The sequence below is a fragment of the Juglans microcarpa x Juglans regia genome, chromosome 2D (assembly GCF_004785595.1).
Source record: "Juglans microcarpa x Juglans regia isolate MS1-56 chromosome 2D, Jm3101_v1.0, whole genome shotgun sequence".
In the NCBI taxonomy this organism is placed as follows: domain Eukaryota; kingdom Viridiplantae; phylum Streptophyta; class Magnoliopsida; order Fagales; family Juglandaceae; genus Juglans; species Juglans microcarpa x Juglans regia.
In genome coordinates, this window is record NC_054596.1 from 23,523,121 (window position 1) to 23,541,738 (window position 18,618).

An 18,618-nucleotide genomic window follows, 5' to 3' on the forward strand; every position below is an offset into this window, starting at 1 on the left:
AACATCAATGTAAAAGGAACGGACTAGCTTGCATATGATTATGAGCAGAATGCCAAATTGTTGACTCTCTTTATAATAGGATGTTCTGTCATTTCTTTTCATAATAAGTAAGTCCTATCCAATGCTAACATTGCTATAGTTTTTTAATCTAAAAATGCTTGCCCCGAGCACTTCAACATAATAGGAAGGCAAAGTTCTCACCCCCATGTGAGTACTAGGGATAGCAAAAGTACTTATTAACTTAATAAGCAATGTAAATGACCATGAAACTCGCCAACTCGGCGAGCATTGTGAAAAGGCAAAGTGTTTGAAAGTGTTCACTATCCAAGTGAGCATTATGGAAAACAAAAGTGATCGACATCTAAGCAAGTAATAGGGAGAGCAAAAGTGATTGCTATCATGACGAGCATTTTTGCATCTAGGCGAGTACTATGGAGAGCAAAAGTTTTAACCCTCCCAGCCACCACAACAATAGTAAAGACCTTAGAGTGCAAAGGTGCTTGTCACCTAATCATCTCGAAGAGCAAAAATACTTGTCCCTAGGCAAGCATCATGAGATTAAACATGTTCTTTCCCAAGCGAGCATCCCCAAAGAGCAAAAATGCTTGTCACACAGGTGAGCAACAAGGGAGTAAAAATGCTCTCGACTAAGGCGAGCCCCCCCCCCCCCCCCCCACTTCGATCTCATGCTATTCTAATTTTTCCTGCCCATATATATTCAACCATAATGGATATTCTTTGCTCAATGGAATTTGAGCACTTCAATTTTCTATAAGCGTAGTTGTATCCTCATATTCCTTTAGAGTTTTGTTAAACAACCTCCACCACACTCCACACTCTATATTTTTTTAAAATTTTTAAATTTTTTAATATATTTTTTTAAATTTTTTCAAATTTTCTATTCATGATTTATATAATAAATATTTGATAAAAGAAAAAAATAATAAAAAAAAAAGTGGAGTGTGGAGTGTGAGGAGGTTGTGAAGATTTATTCGTTCATTTATATTGGCATTTGGGACCATCTATGCAGAGTATGCCATGGCTACATGAAATAATCACCATCTTCTGACTTGATTCGGATAATATGTAACTTAATATGATAGATTGAATATGTATCATAATAAAAAATATTTTACAATTTAATTTATCATATGGAATAACATTAATTTTAAGTAATTTTTTAAGATGTTTTTGTACATAAAGTACTTTTTTTTATTTTTTTATTTCTCCTTTTATAATTCCCAAGGAAAATTTACATATGCAGGCAAAGGAGAATGATGTTAAGTTTTCAACGGTCATACCATTTGCCTGCCATTATCATTTTATAAGGTTGTCATTTGACAACATGAAGTGCTTTTATAAAGGCAAATGACCACTTCAACGGGACAATCTAGCTGTTGATGAATTAATTAAAGAGTGGATGGGGGGCGCCGTGAAGTCTTCGCTGGATCAAATTGGAAAATCTAGAATGCCAGAAAGAACGCCAGATAAACAAGTTAAAATATCAGAAACTTTGACCAAGTACACCAAAAGTCAGCCTTTTACGCCCAGATGTGCTTTCCAATCACTTCACGTAATTATAATAAATTGAAATAGAGAAAAGAAGACATAATATTGTAAAAAAAAAAGGCACAATGTTAATTAATAGATAGACGAATGACTCGTTTGGATAATGAGATAAGATAATTTTAAATTAGTTAAATAAAATATTATTAAAATATTTTTTTAATATTATTATTATTTTAAAATTTAAAAAATATGAATTATTTATTATATTTTGTGTAAAAATTTAAAAACATTGTAATGATAGAATGAGATGAAATGATTTCTATATGATCCCTAATTATTCATCACATCCCAAAAATCCTCTCCAAGATATCTTAAGCTTCTTGCAGCAGCTTCTTATGCTACATGAGCTTTGGTTCTACCCAAAAAGTGCTGGTCCAATTGTTTTATATATATATATATATATATATATATATATATATATATATTAACAATTTATAGTCCTTGCGAACTCTCTTTGAAAAAAAGTGGGAGCTACCATTTAAAAAAATAATGTTAACCCCCTCGTGACTGTATATATTTATATACTAGTTGTGAATCAACGTGCAATGCATTTTTCCTAGTTAGGAGAAGAAAAATTAAAGATTACTAATATTTACAAAATGCAAAAATAATATACTTTTTTAAATAAAATGAATTAGTCAATAATGATAACCAAAACGTTACAGTAATATAAGTAGTATAGAAATTAAAAGACTTTGGATATTCTAGCAATAGTTTTCTTAGCAAAATATATGAATTGTAGAATTCAACCACACTACTCGATAACTCAAGGAGCACTGAAAAATACAGAGTATTTTATTTTTATATTGTTCTCACGTTCTTTCATCATTCAAGTAAGCCTCTTATATTTTAAAAATCTCAAAAATATTATAATTGTAGAAAATCAATTTATTTAAATGATTTTAATTAATTAAAAATATTATGAAATTTAAATTATGTTAAAAATTCTAATTATTTATATAGTTTTACTCTTAAAAATATTTAGTAAAATTTCATCATTTATTTAATGATGAAAGATTAATATTTTATAAATTAAAGTTGATTTTAAATTTATGATATAATATTTATATTTTAATTATCTATTTTAAGTTAGTTTATTTTTAATATTTTAACCTCTATAATTGTATCAAATCTAGAGACTCGAGATAAAGGATTGAGATTTAAATCCCAAAGCCTAACTTTTCCCCTCACTTTTCCTCTTCCCTCTCTCTCCTCCCTCCCTCCAGCTGCACACACCTCTCCCTCTCGATCTCTCTTCACCTTGGCTCCTCCTAATGCCGCCAGCCACCATTCCCGCGCCACCACCAAGCACAGTCACGGGTGGCCTTCCCCCACACCAATCTACTCCCCACAAACCTCTCTCTCTCCCCACAGCAGGCCAAAGCCCGTAACCCTCTCTCTTCCTCTCCCTTTGATTTCCCTCCACTGCGCTGCCGTGAGCAGCTCCTACCAGACCCACAGGGTATTGTATTTCATAAAACAAATAAAAAGGGCCTAGAAGAGACCCAATAGCACCAGAATACCACTCCAAATATGGCCAAGAGAGTCATGCGTAAACTCTTAATTGCAGAGCCATGCAAGGTTGCTGTTTCCAGGCTCTTGCCATTTGGAGGTAAAAACGCTCTCTCTCTCTCTCTCTCTCTTCTCTCACGTCTCTTTATCTTCTTATTCTCTTAAATTAACAACCCTCCCTACCTTTCCCAAGTTTACCAGGTAACCCCAAAAGCCAAAGAGAACTCCTTCTCAGCGAGATAAAATAGAGTTTTGTGTGTTGACAAGAATCGGTTTGGTTTTCTGGCTTTGTAAGGGTTCTGATCAGTTGGGTTTGAGGCTCTCGTGAATAGGTAGAGGAAAGATTGAGATGGATCGAGAATGCAAATAGCAGGCAAGTCACATTCTCAAAGAGACGGGCTGGCTTGCTCAAAAAGGCTCAGGAACTTGCTGTTCTCTGTAATACAATCGGATATTGAGGAACATAAGTGAAAGATAAAATTGCCAAATAAAATACTGTTTATTACTGTTTATAACTCTATAGCCTCTTTTAAGTATAAAGATATATATATATATATATATGTATATATATATGAAAGCATCGAAAAATCCCACTCCTTGTGGTTCCAGTGAATCACAGTTACTGTCATTACGTAGCAGCAGTTTATACATATTCAGAACCGGAAATGCAGCAAACTTATCATCCACAGACTACAGTAAATACCACAGTTTATGGTCACTCAACCAAAAAAGGACTGTCAATATATCACTAACAACTACAAAAATACAAAGATGTGTGCTTTTCAAATGACAAAGCAATTAACTTATATATATTTTATATATATATATATATATATATATATATATATATATATATATGACAAACCAATTAAGTAAACACCTCATTGCCATTATTGTTTCTTATAAATACAACGTGGACTCTCCTTAAGTCACCATTTATGAAAGAATATTTCAGTGTTCCTCGCCTGAAATTGAGGCAAAAGACTAATGACCTTGCTAGAGTACACCAGTATGATGAATAATCATAAGGTTACAAAACTGTATCAAGGACAAATGCTTCAGTCCTTTGGTTTTTTACTCATGCTTTTACGCTTGCCAACATCCAGGTATCTCTTCCTTAACCGAATTGATTTTGGTGTAACCTTCATATAAAACACAAGATTATATCAGGCGATCATCATCACTTCTTCACATGAGGCCCTAAAATGAAATTAAATTCCAGGACTAACAATACTGCAAAAAACTCAGGAAACTTGCAGCAGCAACAAAATGGACCAAAATGAGAACATAGATTTCTTTATTCTGAAATTTATACGAAATTTAATTATGCAGTCAATTCAGGAAAAAATATCAGGGGCATAATAGCAACAGCTTAAAAAACATGCGAAAGAAATGGAAGGGCCTGAAACTAAATTGATTTCGCATAGTAAAAACATGGGAGAGGTTTGACTTATTACCTCAATCAACTCATCTGAAGCTACATAACCAATGGCTTCTTCAAGAGTCATCTGCAACCATATAAAACTCAGATGTAAACGTCAAATCAAATTTTAAGGTAAATAAACGTTTGAAGCATCATACCAAAAGCTGCCTACTGCTTTCGACATAGTAGGACATCAATTAAAAAATAATTCTTAACTGAAAACTTTTAGGAAGTTTGACTGATCCATGTATCTCCAAAAATTACACAAACATTCAACCATATTATCTCCTATTGTCAGAGAGTAATCATGAATACCCTGCCGGGTTCTATGTACTAGTGAATCTACTCTTTAATTCTTGGCATATTAGATACCAAAAAAGAAAAACAACTGGAGGAAATCGAAACAAAAAATGTAGATAATAATGGCCAACAAATACATACTAGACGAGGAGGAGATAGCTTCACATTCTCATCTTTCCCAGCAGCACGCACATTAGTAAGTTCTTTAGACCTAACAGGATTGATCTGCAGAAAGGCAATTATTGCAAGATAAGCAACCAGAATTTGAAATATAATACACAAAGTGAAAGGAATAGATATCCATACATCTAGATCTGTGTCCCGTGAATGTTCACCCACAATCATTCCATCATACGTCTGTATACCAAAGAACAAACAGTCAGCTTTGCTTCGTATAAGATGACAGGTACTAAGGTGACACTTGACATGCTAAACTTAGTTCTGTATCTTTCTAAAATGACACTCCGACTACCATTCATATCATCTTTCAAATCTTTCAAAGGAGAGAAATGGGGATCAATCACCAAGGATATCCACTGAGCCAACAAGCCCAAAAATGCAGTCGCCTCCCTGACAGTTAAGCACTAGAACACCGCACCGGGAAGGGGGGGGGGGACCACACTTTGGGACAAATAAGATTTCCGCTAGCATCAGGAGATAAAAATATGGCAACAATGGCAGTAAGAAAAGCATTTTGGCAGTCCAACATAGATCAAATAGAAAGGTGTAATGGTACCCAAAATCAAAGGATTTATTTCAATGTCATTAAACAATTTGCACAAAGATATGCCTTAATAAAAATCTGCATACAGTTGCGATTGATTTACTTTAGGGGAATATGCAATATCTGTACATTCTACTCAAAACGAAACTGAAACCAGGAAACCTCCACCAGCATCATAAACATTACAGCTAATGGAAGTAAAGAATTAGAGCAACAATTAGAAATATATAAGAAAAAAATTGTTATAACAACCTCCAACCCAGGAGTCACAAAGAGAATTCCACGAGCTTCTAAGCTCATTAGTGCATAAGATGTGATTGTGCCATAGCCCATCGATACCTGTTCAATGAACACAAAATAAATTTAAGTCATGAGACTCGTGACTGGAAACATGAGACTCGTGACTGGAAAAATGATAGAAATCAAGACCAATTCAATTCCAATATCTATTTCAAATAGCAAAGCATATAGAAATTTGTCAGAAAGGCATCAAATACTGGAAATCCTCAATAAACCAACCTACACTTTTGGGCATGAATCAGATAAATTCTCAACATATTTATGTTTTTTCTTTCTATATTTCTTCCTTCTTTTTTCTTTAATAACATGGGATAGAGATAAGACTAATAATATAGAACTTGTAAAGTGCATCAACAACTTAATTGAAGAGCAAGAATACGACCATCTGGAAATAATTAACTTGCTACAAAATCAACTATATCATTTCCAACATTGATGATGAGAGAGAGATCCTTCAAACAAAATATGCCCTTGAAACAAACATAAATCTCAACTAAGTGTCAACTACAATTAAATTGGGATCAGCTTTATGGATCATCCTTCAACTAATTGGACTTGACCACAAGTATTTCATCATTTTATTCCATGTACTCTATTTAAAATTGTCTTCTCTATCATCTCTTGATTTATTTTATCCATCTTCCACATTATTTCTATCCATGTTTTAAACCTCCCATCACCACTTTTGACAACTCCAACTTGAATTAAATCAAATCTCGGTGGCACATTAATCAGATTCCAGTTCAAATGGCCAAACCACCTTAAGTGATTTTCTCTTATCTTTTCATTTACAGGGAGGGGTCAAGTGCACCCTTAAATGGATGACTTTACTCTTTTTATCTTTGCTAATATTCCACTTATCCATCTTTACACTCTTCTTCTGGTTATGCTCGTTTCACAAACATCTTCTAAAACAGCGTGGAATTTTCTAGCATAGAGCATAGCTGATTTTATAATAGAGTAATGCTACATACAGTCTGGAGTGCGCAAGCGCCGCGCAATCCTTTTGAAAAAGAGTGGGGTTTACTATTAAAAAATTAGTTTTTTTCCATGTAGGTCCCGTATTTACTCACTTTTTACAAAGACCTTGCGCACTCCATGACTGCAAATATTATTTCTCTAAGAAAAAATAGCTAGATAAACTAATTCTAGGTGTCAAATCAGCTATAAAATTGATTCCAGTGAATCTCAACCACATAATGTTCACCATAACCCAAGAATAGTCTTTTTCTTCTCTCTTCCTCCACTACAACGAAATTTTTTTCTTTCTTAATGTCAATAGCATAATGACGAAACAGATAGAAGTGTTGAACTACAAAGATTCTGGGACAAAAGCATCACAAAATTCATTTTTTTAATTGTTGTGCAACCATGCAATAATTGAACAATGTATTAGTGTTACATATCATAAATGTTTTTTGATAGGTAGTGTTACATGTCATAAATTAGCTATAAAACAAAGGACAGTAGTGGTTTTGAAACATGACGAGATATAGAAAATCTTTCTAACATAATTTGTGTTTTACATTCTAAATCAGGATCAGGCTATATTGAACCAATATGATTAAAAAATATCCCTAGGTGGGTATTCATTCACCATTTATTTATTTATTTTTTGGTATTCATTCACATATGTAGACATACATCGGAATGTATACATCTCAGCCTCGTCCCCAGAAAGTAGGGAGAAAGACAAGGAAAAGGAAAAGAAGTGCAAGCTTTGAAATTAAATATTTGAGATCCCTAATGAATGCGAAGAGAGTTTTTATATCATAGATGCTCATGAAAAACCAAACATCTTCCAATTGGTTATTTACACCCACAGGCTCTTTCGCTATGGTAGATGAAGATATAATAATAAAATCAACCTTAGAAATCAGTGAACGGAAAAGGCAATAGAAAATATACCAATACTCCTTTACGCACATTGCCAAGAGGACCCCTATATTTTTCATAGGCTGCAAAAACAGATAATAATCGGAATGAACAAGAGTGCTCTTAAATGGGGCAACGTTAAAAGGGACATCAATCTATTGAACAACATGCATAAATATCTTAGTAGAACATCCATACTCAGGAAAGCACGATGCATAAATCCGGTTCCACGTGTATCGGTACTAAACACGCTTCTGTAACCAACCAGGCCCCTGAAGAATATAAGAATACTTTTTTAGAGGCTATATGAAACAAAATTTCTTGGCTATGCCTATTTACTTGGAATAAAATTTTTTATTACCTATCAAAAAATGAAACAAAATTTCAATTAGAAAGTGTGTAAGTTACTTGGGATGTCAAAATGTCATGATGAAAAGGAATTGTTTTACAAGATAAGTGTATGTAATGACCAAGAATAAGGTGACAAAATGTGTGGTCGAAGTAAATGGTACATGGAGACAGAAAACGAGCAAGAAAATCTTGGAAACTAAAGGTGGAGACATAAATTGACTACCATCCAATGGTAAAGTGTAACAAAATAGACTTTTAAGGTGTATGTTGATCCATGTGAGGTCTTCAAAGTTTTGGTCATTTCCTTCCCTCATATGCACCACATCAAGAAAATCGGGAAAAGGTCTTGTTATGGTGGCTACCAATCCCCTCATTCCAACATGATGAAAAAAGAATTACACACTTAAAAATTGTCACCTTCAATTGATAAAACAATCTGTATATGAGGGTCTTTTTGGCATCCTTACAAGGGAGGGTTGGATAAGTCCATTGAATTATTAGCGTAGTAACTTTTATGCATGCCTCCAAACACCATAAAAGGAGGGTGAACAAATAAATGGTGAGGTTTTATCCATGTAGGAAGGATACTTGATATAAGGGTGCTACATCCCACATTGGGCATGAACTCAAATACATCTCGCAGCATAATACTAATAATCCTTAATAAAAATATCTAAAAATTAAGAAAAAAAATTGACTTTGGAAGGGTATAAAATGATTCTACAGCACAGTAGTTTTGATAAGATAAAAAAAGATTTGACAGAACATGAACATTTCATTTTGATGACAATCATAAATAACAAATTTTTGACAATTACAGACTTTAATGAGCAAGCAAGAAAAAATTCTCATAAAAGTAACCAAGCACTGACCTTGATGGACAGGTCAACGACAATCTAGTCCTGCCAACATTTCCTGGGACAGGACCCATGTCCATAACCTCAGCTCGCCTATGAGATAGGGCTTCCATAACTAACCCCACATGTTCCTCATTTACCTATAAGTCATATTTTAGATAGTTGACGGCCCAGCATGAATTCTTAAGATAAACTACTGCATGCACACAAGCAATTATTACCTCAATAGTCACTTCTTCAATTGGCTCAAGCTTTTGACCATTTTCAGTTTTATACCTGATTCAGCACAGGATCATTGCCCAGAATGAGAGGATGAATAGTTCATCAATAAGGAATGATTATGCAAGCATCATGACCAATTCCAGGCACCTTAAAACATCATACACTGAATAAAACTTTAAAGAAAAAACCATGTCGTCGTCAACATTATATGATAATTGTACAACTCTTGAGCTGGTCATATTAAGTTAAAGAAACTGGGAAGAAAAAGAAGAAAAACCACAGACAATTGAAAAGTTTGTAACTGCGGACTAATGTCTCAGCTAACAGTTGAGAGTTCTATTCAAAACTCACCATGTTTGCAATTAATTTTTTCTTGTATTCAACATTTGCATTAACAGTTCAAGAGCCTTACAATCTTTTTTGACAAGTAGTTCAATAACCTCGCAATCTCCATCAATACCTTCTATTCATGGCCATTGTGTGAGGCGTATTTAACCAAAATCAGATTGCATTAAGAAGTAGAGAACCTTTTTTTAATAGGTAAAATAAGATTTTATTGATCAAGTAAATAGGCAAAACCCAAGTACACAGAAAGTATGAAGTAGAGAACTAGATTCATGGAGCAATTATACTAAACTTACATCACTTTAGGTGGTGAGACAGACAACTCGAATCCTTCACGCCTCATATTCTCAATTAAGATACCTGTTTTACCCAACAAGGAAACTGCTTTGAGCATATATTTAACCGTAATGCTCTATGCACTGAAAAGGAACTGCTATTCTTTGTTAAATCTTTAGAAGTTGTAGCGAAAGTATGAACACAAAATTGTACGAGGAAGAGTACAAACCCAGTTGAAGTTCTCCCCTCCCCTGAACTTCATATGATTCTGATAAGCCTGGGAGCACATTTATGGCAAGATTAGTTTCTGCTTCAGCCATTAGCCGATCACCGATTTTCCCTCCAGTCAACTATAAATACATCATAATCAGCACATGATTTGTCTTAAGTACAACAGCAGTAGCACAGCACCTTATGTAGAGTCGTCGAGTATAAAAAAAAAACAAAAGGAAACACACAAATTCCTCAAAACATTTGGGTTCAGAAGAACCATTCAGTTCAAGATATCACACTCAAATATTCCTTTAAGGGGCAACCCAAAATTGAATCACACACTATATTGCAGGATCCAAAGGCTGGAGAGAAGAGGTTTCCGGAAGGCTGAGAGCCAGTGCAGAACTAACTCACATCTTATATCATGAACATGGAATCATTAGAGGTATTATTTTATAGTGATTAAGGCTTAGTTAAGTTTAGTTTAGTACATAGCAAATTGAGAGGTCTTGACTCTTAACTCTTTTTGCACATTGAGAGCTGTAATGAAATTCTTCACAAGGCAGTTGCAAAGTGCAACATAGATAAAGCACAAAGATAGTTCCATGTGGTAATTAGCAGGTAGTCTAGAAAAGACCTAAGAAGTTCGAGAAAAATATTACTAACTATTTGTCCTACACTTCTATCCTTATATTTTAGAAACTGTTCAGCAGAGCCAAAACATGCTGTCAAAATTTTAGTTATCAGACATTGGAAGCAATCTATAACAAAGAAAGCTTCACAATTAATAAATAACGTGCAGTGAAAAGCAAAAATATGTATAATCCAAAGTCAGAATAGAGTTTAGAAAGTTTCCACAGATATGGTTCCACAACACCAAAACTACGATCTAGAGGTGGTAGAATTCATTTGTTACTTTCTTTCTTTTTTTATAAGTAAGAAGATATTTCATTGATATAAAGATAGGCATAGCCCAAGTACACAGGCGTATACATGTGATTACACCTATTTAGGAACTAAGAAATGGTTACAAGGAAATCATGGAAACTAGACCATTTAAATCTAAAGCGATGGCCCATATAAATAAAGTCTTCCAGAAGAAACTAGTTTGGGTACTCAGGTATTCTCACACTACTATTTATTATTTTATTATTACTTTTCACCACTATTCACAACTATTCAATATTCTATCGTTACTTTTTCACTACTATTTACAGAATACCTGAGAATACCTCAATACCCAAACGTAAACTCTTCCAAGGAGCGCTCATATCCTTGAAATTTCTATCATTTCTCTCTCCAGATACACCAAAAAATACAAATGGGAGCCATCCTCCACGTAGTTGCCATTTGTGTTGTCCCCATGATCCCTCCCCAAGACCCCATCATCCATCATTTGTTACTTTCAACAACAACAATAAAACATTTCAAAGCAAACCAAAAATAAAATCATTTGTCATTTTGATTCTCAATCCTAGATCTTCGAATTTTAGACAAGCACATCATTTAGCGAAAAAAGAATAAACGTACAATGGAAAAATAGTAGGCCAAGCCAATCAAAGGCAATAAACAGAAATATTAAAATGACTTCCTATTGAAAATTGTATAATAGTGGGACAATTAGTTTTTTAAACGTGTTGTTTCTGACAATGGCATATATAGGTTAAAAGTTAAAAGACAAACAAATGATTGAAAGGTGAGGGAGCATGCACGCACGCACAATGCACATTGCCAATTCATTCTTGTGTCTGTCTGTATTTTTGAAAATTATCCAATGTCATTATTTTAGTGTTCATGCGCCAAAAAAAAAAAAAAAAAAAAAAATCTAACCGTAAATGAACAGAAATGTATAACCATTTTTTTTTTATATATAGATACAAGTCAGATATTTATTGATATGAAAAAAGGGCGAAACCATATTACAAAGTGAATATGCAAAAGAAACATCTAGCTATTAAAAGTATAGATATCCAGAAAACTTAGGAAACTAAATCTAGAAAGACAAAATACGAAGCCATCCATTATACAAAGTTCTAAAAAAGAAATTCCTAAGATCCACTAGTCTCTTCACAATCTTTGAATCAATAGTCATTTCTTTCTTCCAAATGCACCACATTAAGCATATCGGAAAACAAAATGTATAACTAAGGAAGAAGTCTTCCTTTATTTTCTTTTATTCCCTTTTCTTTTTGATCCATACACAACAAAAACATAAATGGTAGTAAAGGGTGCAAGTAATACCAAATATTGTGACTGGGTGAAAAATAACTGAAAAGTTCATGACTCACATGGGTACCATCGCGACCAGCCAATGGAGAGTCATTGACACCAAAAGTCATAGAAATAGTTGGTGGATCCAACTCAACAGTTGGCAATGCTGTCATAACCTGAAAATTGCAATCAGAAGTTCAAAAACAAATCCATGTTATTCAAATTACCGAACACATCTAGTGAGCCTTGAATTCACAATCTCACCCTCCAGCTCATCCATATGGGTAGAGGAAGTGTAATTTGAACTGGAGCTCATAGTCAACAAGTGCGAATTATCATACTCGTAATACACAAAGAACACAACATGATGTTGAATATCACCTAAAACTCTGGAGTTATAGTGTAAATAAGGCTTGTGCTTTCCCTTGTTCATTACAACTAATAAGATTGCCAACAACCTCAATGTTAGGAGGTTGGGGCTTCATACCTTCCCAAAGGAAACAAAATTGAAATGAGGAAGAACAGTGGTGGAGCCAGGAGTTTATGTTTGGGGGGCCAAATTTACATTATAATAATCTTGTTTTTATATAATGTATATTTCCATATATACCAAGACAAAAAAGAACACATAAAAAGTACACTTTGGATTTTCAAATTATCAAGGGTTAGGCAATTTGTATACCAAACTACAAAAACTAACACATTATATCCACAAACTACCAAAAACTGACATTTTAGACCCTCTATTATTATCTGAGCATCAAGATTGTGCCACATCACATATTTTCCATTCATCTAAATGACTATTTTCCATTCATCTCAATGGCTGTAATTGAATCAGGATGCAAATTTTCCTTTTTTGTATTTTGAGGATGGAACATGGCAATTTTGGTAGTTTAGAGTGTAAAGTGTAAAATCCTTGATAGTTTGAGAGTGCTAAGTGTACATATCCTAAAAAAATCAATATATTAATCAACCTGAACATGCTTAAGCCATATCGTGGTTGTAACAGATCATAAATTATAAATTATTATTTTCTCCATAGAACATAAACTCAAAATTTCCATTCAAAATTATGACCATAGAGAAGTGTAAGAAAGAAGTCGAAATAAATAAGACATAATAGATAAAAATCATACTTTGTTGGTGATTTTGGAAAAATATGACTTTTAGAAACATTTTTGGGTCAAACCTTAAGTTAGAAAATCACGCTTTTGCCAAAAGATTTATAATAGAGGAGGGGTTTTTAGGATTTTACCTTTTGTAAGATTTTGAGTGGTTAAAAAATTTTAGAGAATAATTTTTTTAAAACGTTTTTGAGCTTGGAGAGGTTTTTCTTGAGCTTTAATTTCTATTTTAATTAATAAATAAATAATTGTATGTTTTGGGGGAAATTGTTTTTCAAAAAAAAAAAAAAAAAAAAAAGAGGGAGGCAGGGGGGCGGGAGGCAGCTCTTGCCCACTTACCTTCACCCCTGATGAACATTATTGCTTTGTGGTAACAAATAAAATACATTCAATTACCTCCACATTTGCCACTGTATGGCCTATTGATGGACTTGTCAAACCAGCCATTGATATTATATCACCAGCTCCGGCACTATCAACTGGAACCATGCTTGTACCTTTCTTTTTCATCAGTTTCACCACCTACAAGAGAACAATTACTATGCTACATGATATACGTATAACTTATAGAAATTCAAGAAACACCGATTGAAAAAAAAAAAACAGAGAATTAAGCCTAACCAATATTCTAAGGACTTTTTCATTTCAGATGGAAATTGAGCAAAGTGAATAATATTATAATTAATTAGTCATAAACATGTGCGATGCACAGAAATAACTAAATTTATTAAGTGGAAAACACTCTATGTTAGTAATTTAGTATATTTTGAGATATTGAACAGTGAATAGTCTTTAAAAGAGTGTCAACGTTTGGATTTTGATATCTAAAATTTTGGTTGAACAGCATTTATCCCCCTTACTCCCCTTTATTTCTATGTTATTGATGAGAAACATCACAAATTTTGCTTGAGTGAAGAGAGAGATTTAAAGCTATTTAGTATAGTGCAAAGTAAAAGTGCATAAATAAAATTATTTTTATTAGATAATTCTAATTTGAAATAAATTAGTTATTTAATTGAATATATTATTTGATATGTTATGAATTTAACTTGATGATATATATCATATAATCATAACAGGCAAGCGGAATAATAAAGCCAGTAGTTTTCATTTAATAATGGGTTAATTACAAATTCAGTACGGTTTTCAACATGTGCAACATTAATTTTGAGTTTTAAAAAATTTTCAATTAGGTACCTCTGTCCAAGTCCTGTTAGATTTTTAACGGCAGAATAAGTAATGTGGCAACAACGACACAAGCCAGCCAATACAAAAGCTGATGCATGTACCTTTACTTACACATCAGCCAATTTTTTTTTAAAATGATAATAAAAGATTACAAATATATTTTAAAAACTAAAAATAACTAAATAAATTAAAAAATAATAAAAAATGAGTGAGGGGAAGGAGATTTCTCCCCCTGAGGCTTACAGTGCCGTTAAAAATCTAATGGGAGTTAGGCGGAAGCACCTAATTGCGATTTTTTTAAAACTCGGGATTAGTTTTGCAAATGTTGAAAACCTAGGTAGCTCTTCACAACCGGTGAAAGCCCAAATACTGAATTTGTAATTAACCCCTTCAATAATAATCCAATGGGATAATTGACGATGTGTTTTCATAAGAGTAAGGTTCCATGTTTTGAAAATTATACATGATATGGATGAATTTCCCAAACTCACTGTTGCTAAGCCCATACCGTTCTAGCAACTTCACATAGCACAATTATATGATCAAGTGTTTACCCGCTCTTCTTACACATACAACACCAATCCATCACTTGGATTCTCCTCCTCAAATTATCCATTACTAAGGTCATCCCTAGAGGCCACTCGTGATGGAGCATTGTTCCTCCAAATGCCTTTCCAGGGAAATGTAGTACCAATGGGATGTAATGCTTAATAAAAAATCTTGACCTCAAACTTCCTTCTTTTTGAAATAACCCACCAGATCTTATATTCACACCACCTCCCAACATAGTGGAGTATAATAGGTTGAAGAATGAGGAAAAGACTCTGATTCCCAATCTTTTGCTCATTGAATAAAGTGATATAGTCCAGTATTGTTGGAGAGTTGCAAAAAATCTGCGACCAAGGCCTCCCTATTGTGGGAAAGTCTGAACAATTCTGAGAACAAAGCCTTCAAGGATTAATCATCACACCATACATCATGCCAAAATCTAATCGTAGCCCCATTTTCCCACCTCAAATTAGATAAAGCTAGATTCAATTCCTCAAAACATTCCTTATGTTTTACACACCAACCTTTGTAAGGAGCACTCATTTCATCAGGAACACCACACTCCCGACATACTGCAATACTTAACTTCCACCGCTAATCGCCCCCCCCCCCCCCCCCCCCCCCCCCCCCCCCCCCCCCCCTCCCCTTTCTATTGCAAAGTGCCATATCTATTTACCCAAAAGAGCACAATTGAACAACAAATGGTTAACTCCAAACCCTCCTGAGGAGACTCTAGTGCAAATCTTGGGCTAGCTATATAATAGGCCACCAATTGGTATAGAGTATATGGATATATAGTAAGTGGCCAAATTAGCCAAACTGCTTTTGATCAAAGTTAGTCTGGCCCCTTTTGAATGATAGCGTCACTTCCAGCCTGCTAATTGAAGTTTCATGTCCTCAATAATGTCATCCAAAATAGGTTGTGGTCTTGAATGACGCCCTTGAAGGGAGTCTCAAATGCACCATAGGTACCACTCAGCCTACATGCAAGAATTCGAGCCAATCCATCGATATCCAAAACGGCCCCCACAGGCACTAATTCTGAGTTAGCCAAGTTAATTTTAGTCCCATAAAACCTCAAAACAAAAGAAAATGCAGCACAAATAATGAAAATGATCCAGGGAAGGCTCAGAGGATCAGCATATCGTTGGTGTATAGAAGATGTGAAACAAGAAACTCCTTAGAGCTGGTATGGCTCACCAAAATTCTGATAGGAGCCCTCTATGACAGCAACAGCCAGCATTCTATTCAAATGTGTCCTTGACAGCTACAAACAGTAAGGGAGATAAAGGATCACATGTCTCAACTTTGGGGTACTGCTAGAAAAGCCAGATGGTGATCCATTAATCAAAACTGAAACTAAACTGAAAATATGCAATGGACAATCCACTCTCACCATTTCTGTCCAATCTCAGCCTGTAATAAATACAATAAGAATCCCAATTAACATGATTGTAAGCTTACTCTAAATGCCGCTTACATAGTACTCCTCAAGCCCCTAAACAAAGTCTAGTAAAAAGGCACTCATTGGCTATAAAAACTGGATCTAGGATTTTTCTTACCCTGATGAAGGCATTGACCTTTTCAAGTGCCATTAAAACTTTTTTGCAACTTTGGAAATAATCAGTACTCTCCTCCAACCAGACTAATGGGACGAAATCCTTGATATCTACAATCCCTACTTTCTTGGGGAATAAGTGTGTTAGAGGGCATAATTGTGTTTAAGTATAGCCCATGAGGGTATAAATGGAATATGCAAGCTAAGGTATATATAATGCAATGGTAAGAGGGTAGGACATAATTCCTTGTGTTTTCCCCTCAGCTTTCACACATTCAATTCATGATGTCAACATCACTCAGTGGCTTAAAACATCGCTCACTGGAGCAACTTGCAAATATGTTTACTAAGTCTATGGAGCAACTTACAGATACTTTGACCAAGTCCCTATGTCATAGTCGGTTCAACTTCATTTCTTCTAAGCTGGGTTTATATGACATATAGGCTCCAGCTTGAAGGTAAGTTTAGAGAACATAATTGTATGAAGTATACTCCATGAGGGTATAAATGTAAAATACAAGCTAAGTATATATAATGCGATATGCAATTCACCCTCCAGCTTCTCTCCGTACATTTATACATTTTCTCTCCGTAAATTTTCTGTATCCAATGTTTCGTAGTTCTCCGTTGAGATTAGGTGGTTTGTGAAGGAGGGTGGATGGGTTTTTATAAGGATATTGCGATAGAGTCCAAGTTTTTCTCACTTGCCAAGGATGGGGATCTACTGGTCATCACTGAGAGAAGCTGGAGGGTGAAGTCGAAATTGTCACTAGGTCCTTCAACAGTGAACTGTTTGGCAAAGGCTATGGCAGATTGTTTGAAGGAGGAGAAACGTGATTTTTTCACCACTGTTAGGGAGGGTAATCGCAGCTTCATTGCTCAGAGTTGCTCGAATGGTCGTGGACGTTATATGGCGGTGGTGGAATATGGGGGTGGGGGCAGAAGAAACATCATCTTTGTGCCTAAAGAGAAGGAAGGCAGAGGGTGGTAACGGCTAGGGAAGGTGCTCTGGGAGTTTCTCTAGGAAAGGAAAACCTCAGTCAGTGAGGGAGCTCCAAGACCATCAGCGATAAAGGCGCCACCTTTCTCTTACAAGGAGGCACTGCAGGTGGAGCATCTTCGTCAGCCCCTAGCAAGGTGGTTATGGTAGAGAGTTGGTGACAAGGTACAACAGAGAGGAGATCACAGCTATGGTGCTGACAGTGACAAAGTCTTTCGGCGTGAATAGAGGCAGAGTGGTGGGAGCAGAATTTTGCTGGACGTGAAGGTGCAGTTGTGCACGCTGCAAAACCAGGTGGAGTGGCTCTTAAAGTGTGTCGAGCCTAAAGGGGAAAGGGGGATGGAGGAAAGGGCTGAGCATGATATTGAGCTGGAGGAAAGGGCTGAGTTGCACTTCAGGGGTGGCCCAAGCCCAGGTCCAAGCCCAAGGAAGGAAGGCCCTAGTCTAAAAGGGGGTGTTTTAAGGGGGGTTAATGGGCCCGCAACTGCTGGCCCAACGGACACAGCTCGCCCATCAAGGCCTAGTGGGCCTAACGTCAATGGGCCCAAGCTCACTGGAATTTCAGGGGCTGGAGGTGGATTTCAGCCTGTCGGGCCGCCTCCCATATGGAGGATTCGTAAGGATGGAGATCAACAGCCCATGACTGACGGCAGCCCAACCACTGTGCCGGCGACAGCTTCGGCGGCACCACAACTTGTCGTGGGTCCACCGATGGAGGTCCAGATGGCGTCGACGATGGAGGAAGACCAAGCGATAGGGCTGCGTAATGAACAAATTGACGATATCTTGCCACCGTGTGCCGCTACCTCAGCTCCATGTGGACAAAAACTGCCGATGACCATGATGGAAGTGTCACCTTCTCAGACGGAGGCCCATATTCAACTCGAGGACCATCTCGAGTCTATTCAACGAGAGGGGCTTGCTCTGAAGCTTGCGGGGGGATCGTTCGAGGGGTCGCGATGGCTGGGGTGGAGGTGGTTGATGATGAGCTCTCTCAAAGGCTTGGCTGCGAGGAAAC

The 18,618-nt window shown here is 35.7% G+C and overlaps 1 protein-coding gene across 2 annotated transcripts in view; it reads right to left on the reverse strand.

Annotated features, from left to right (window-relative positions):
• Window positions 1-3,860: 3,860 nt before the first annotated feature.
• Window positions 3,861-18,618, reverse strand: part of LOC121249193 (50S ribosomal subunit assembly factor BipA) — a 39,098-nt gene continuing 24,340 nt past the window's right edge. Inside the window, exons 7-19 of one of the 2 annotated variants that reach the window (XM_041147914.1) lie at window positions 13,702-13,827; window positions 12,256-12,354; window positions 9,984-10,104; window positions 9,775-9,838; window positions 9,133-9,187; window positions 8,927-9,051; window positions 7,902-7,975; window positions 7,737-7,786; window positions 5,781-5,867; window positions 5,111-5,161; window positions 4,946-5,029; window positions 4,539-4,589; window positions 3,861-4,223 (exon numbers count right to left, since the gene is read on the reverse strand). In XM_041147914.1, the coding sequence (XP_041003848.1) occupies window positions 4,140-4,223; window positions 4,539-4,589; window positions 4,946-5,029; window positions 5,111-5,161; window positions 5,781-5,867; window positions 7,737-7,786; window positions 7,902-7,975; window positions 8,927-9,051; window positions 9,133-9,187; window positions 9,775-9,838; window positions 9,984-10,104; window positions 12,256-12,354; window positions 13,702-13,827 (1,071 nt within the window). In that variant the 3' untranslated portion in view covers window positions 3,861-4,139. Of the gene's footprint in view, window positions 4,224-4,538; window positions 4,590-4,945; window positions 5,162-5,780; window positions 5,868-7,736; window positions 7,787-7,901; window positions 7,976-8,926; window positions 9,052-9,132; window positions 9,188-9,774; window positions 9,839-9,983; window positions 10,105-12,255; window positions 12,355-13,701; window positions 13,828-18,618 lie in introns of both variants that reach the window. The other variant, XM_041147913.1, reaches the window with a different exon arrangement.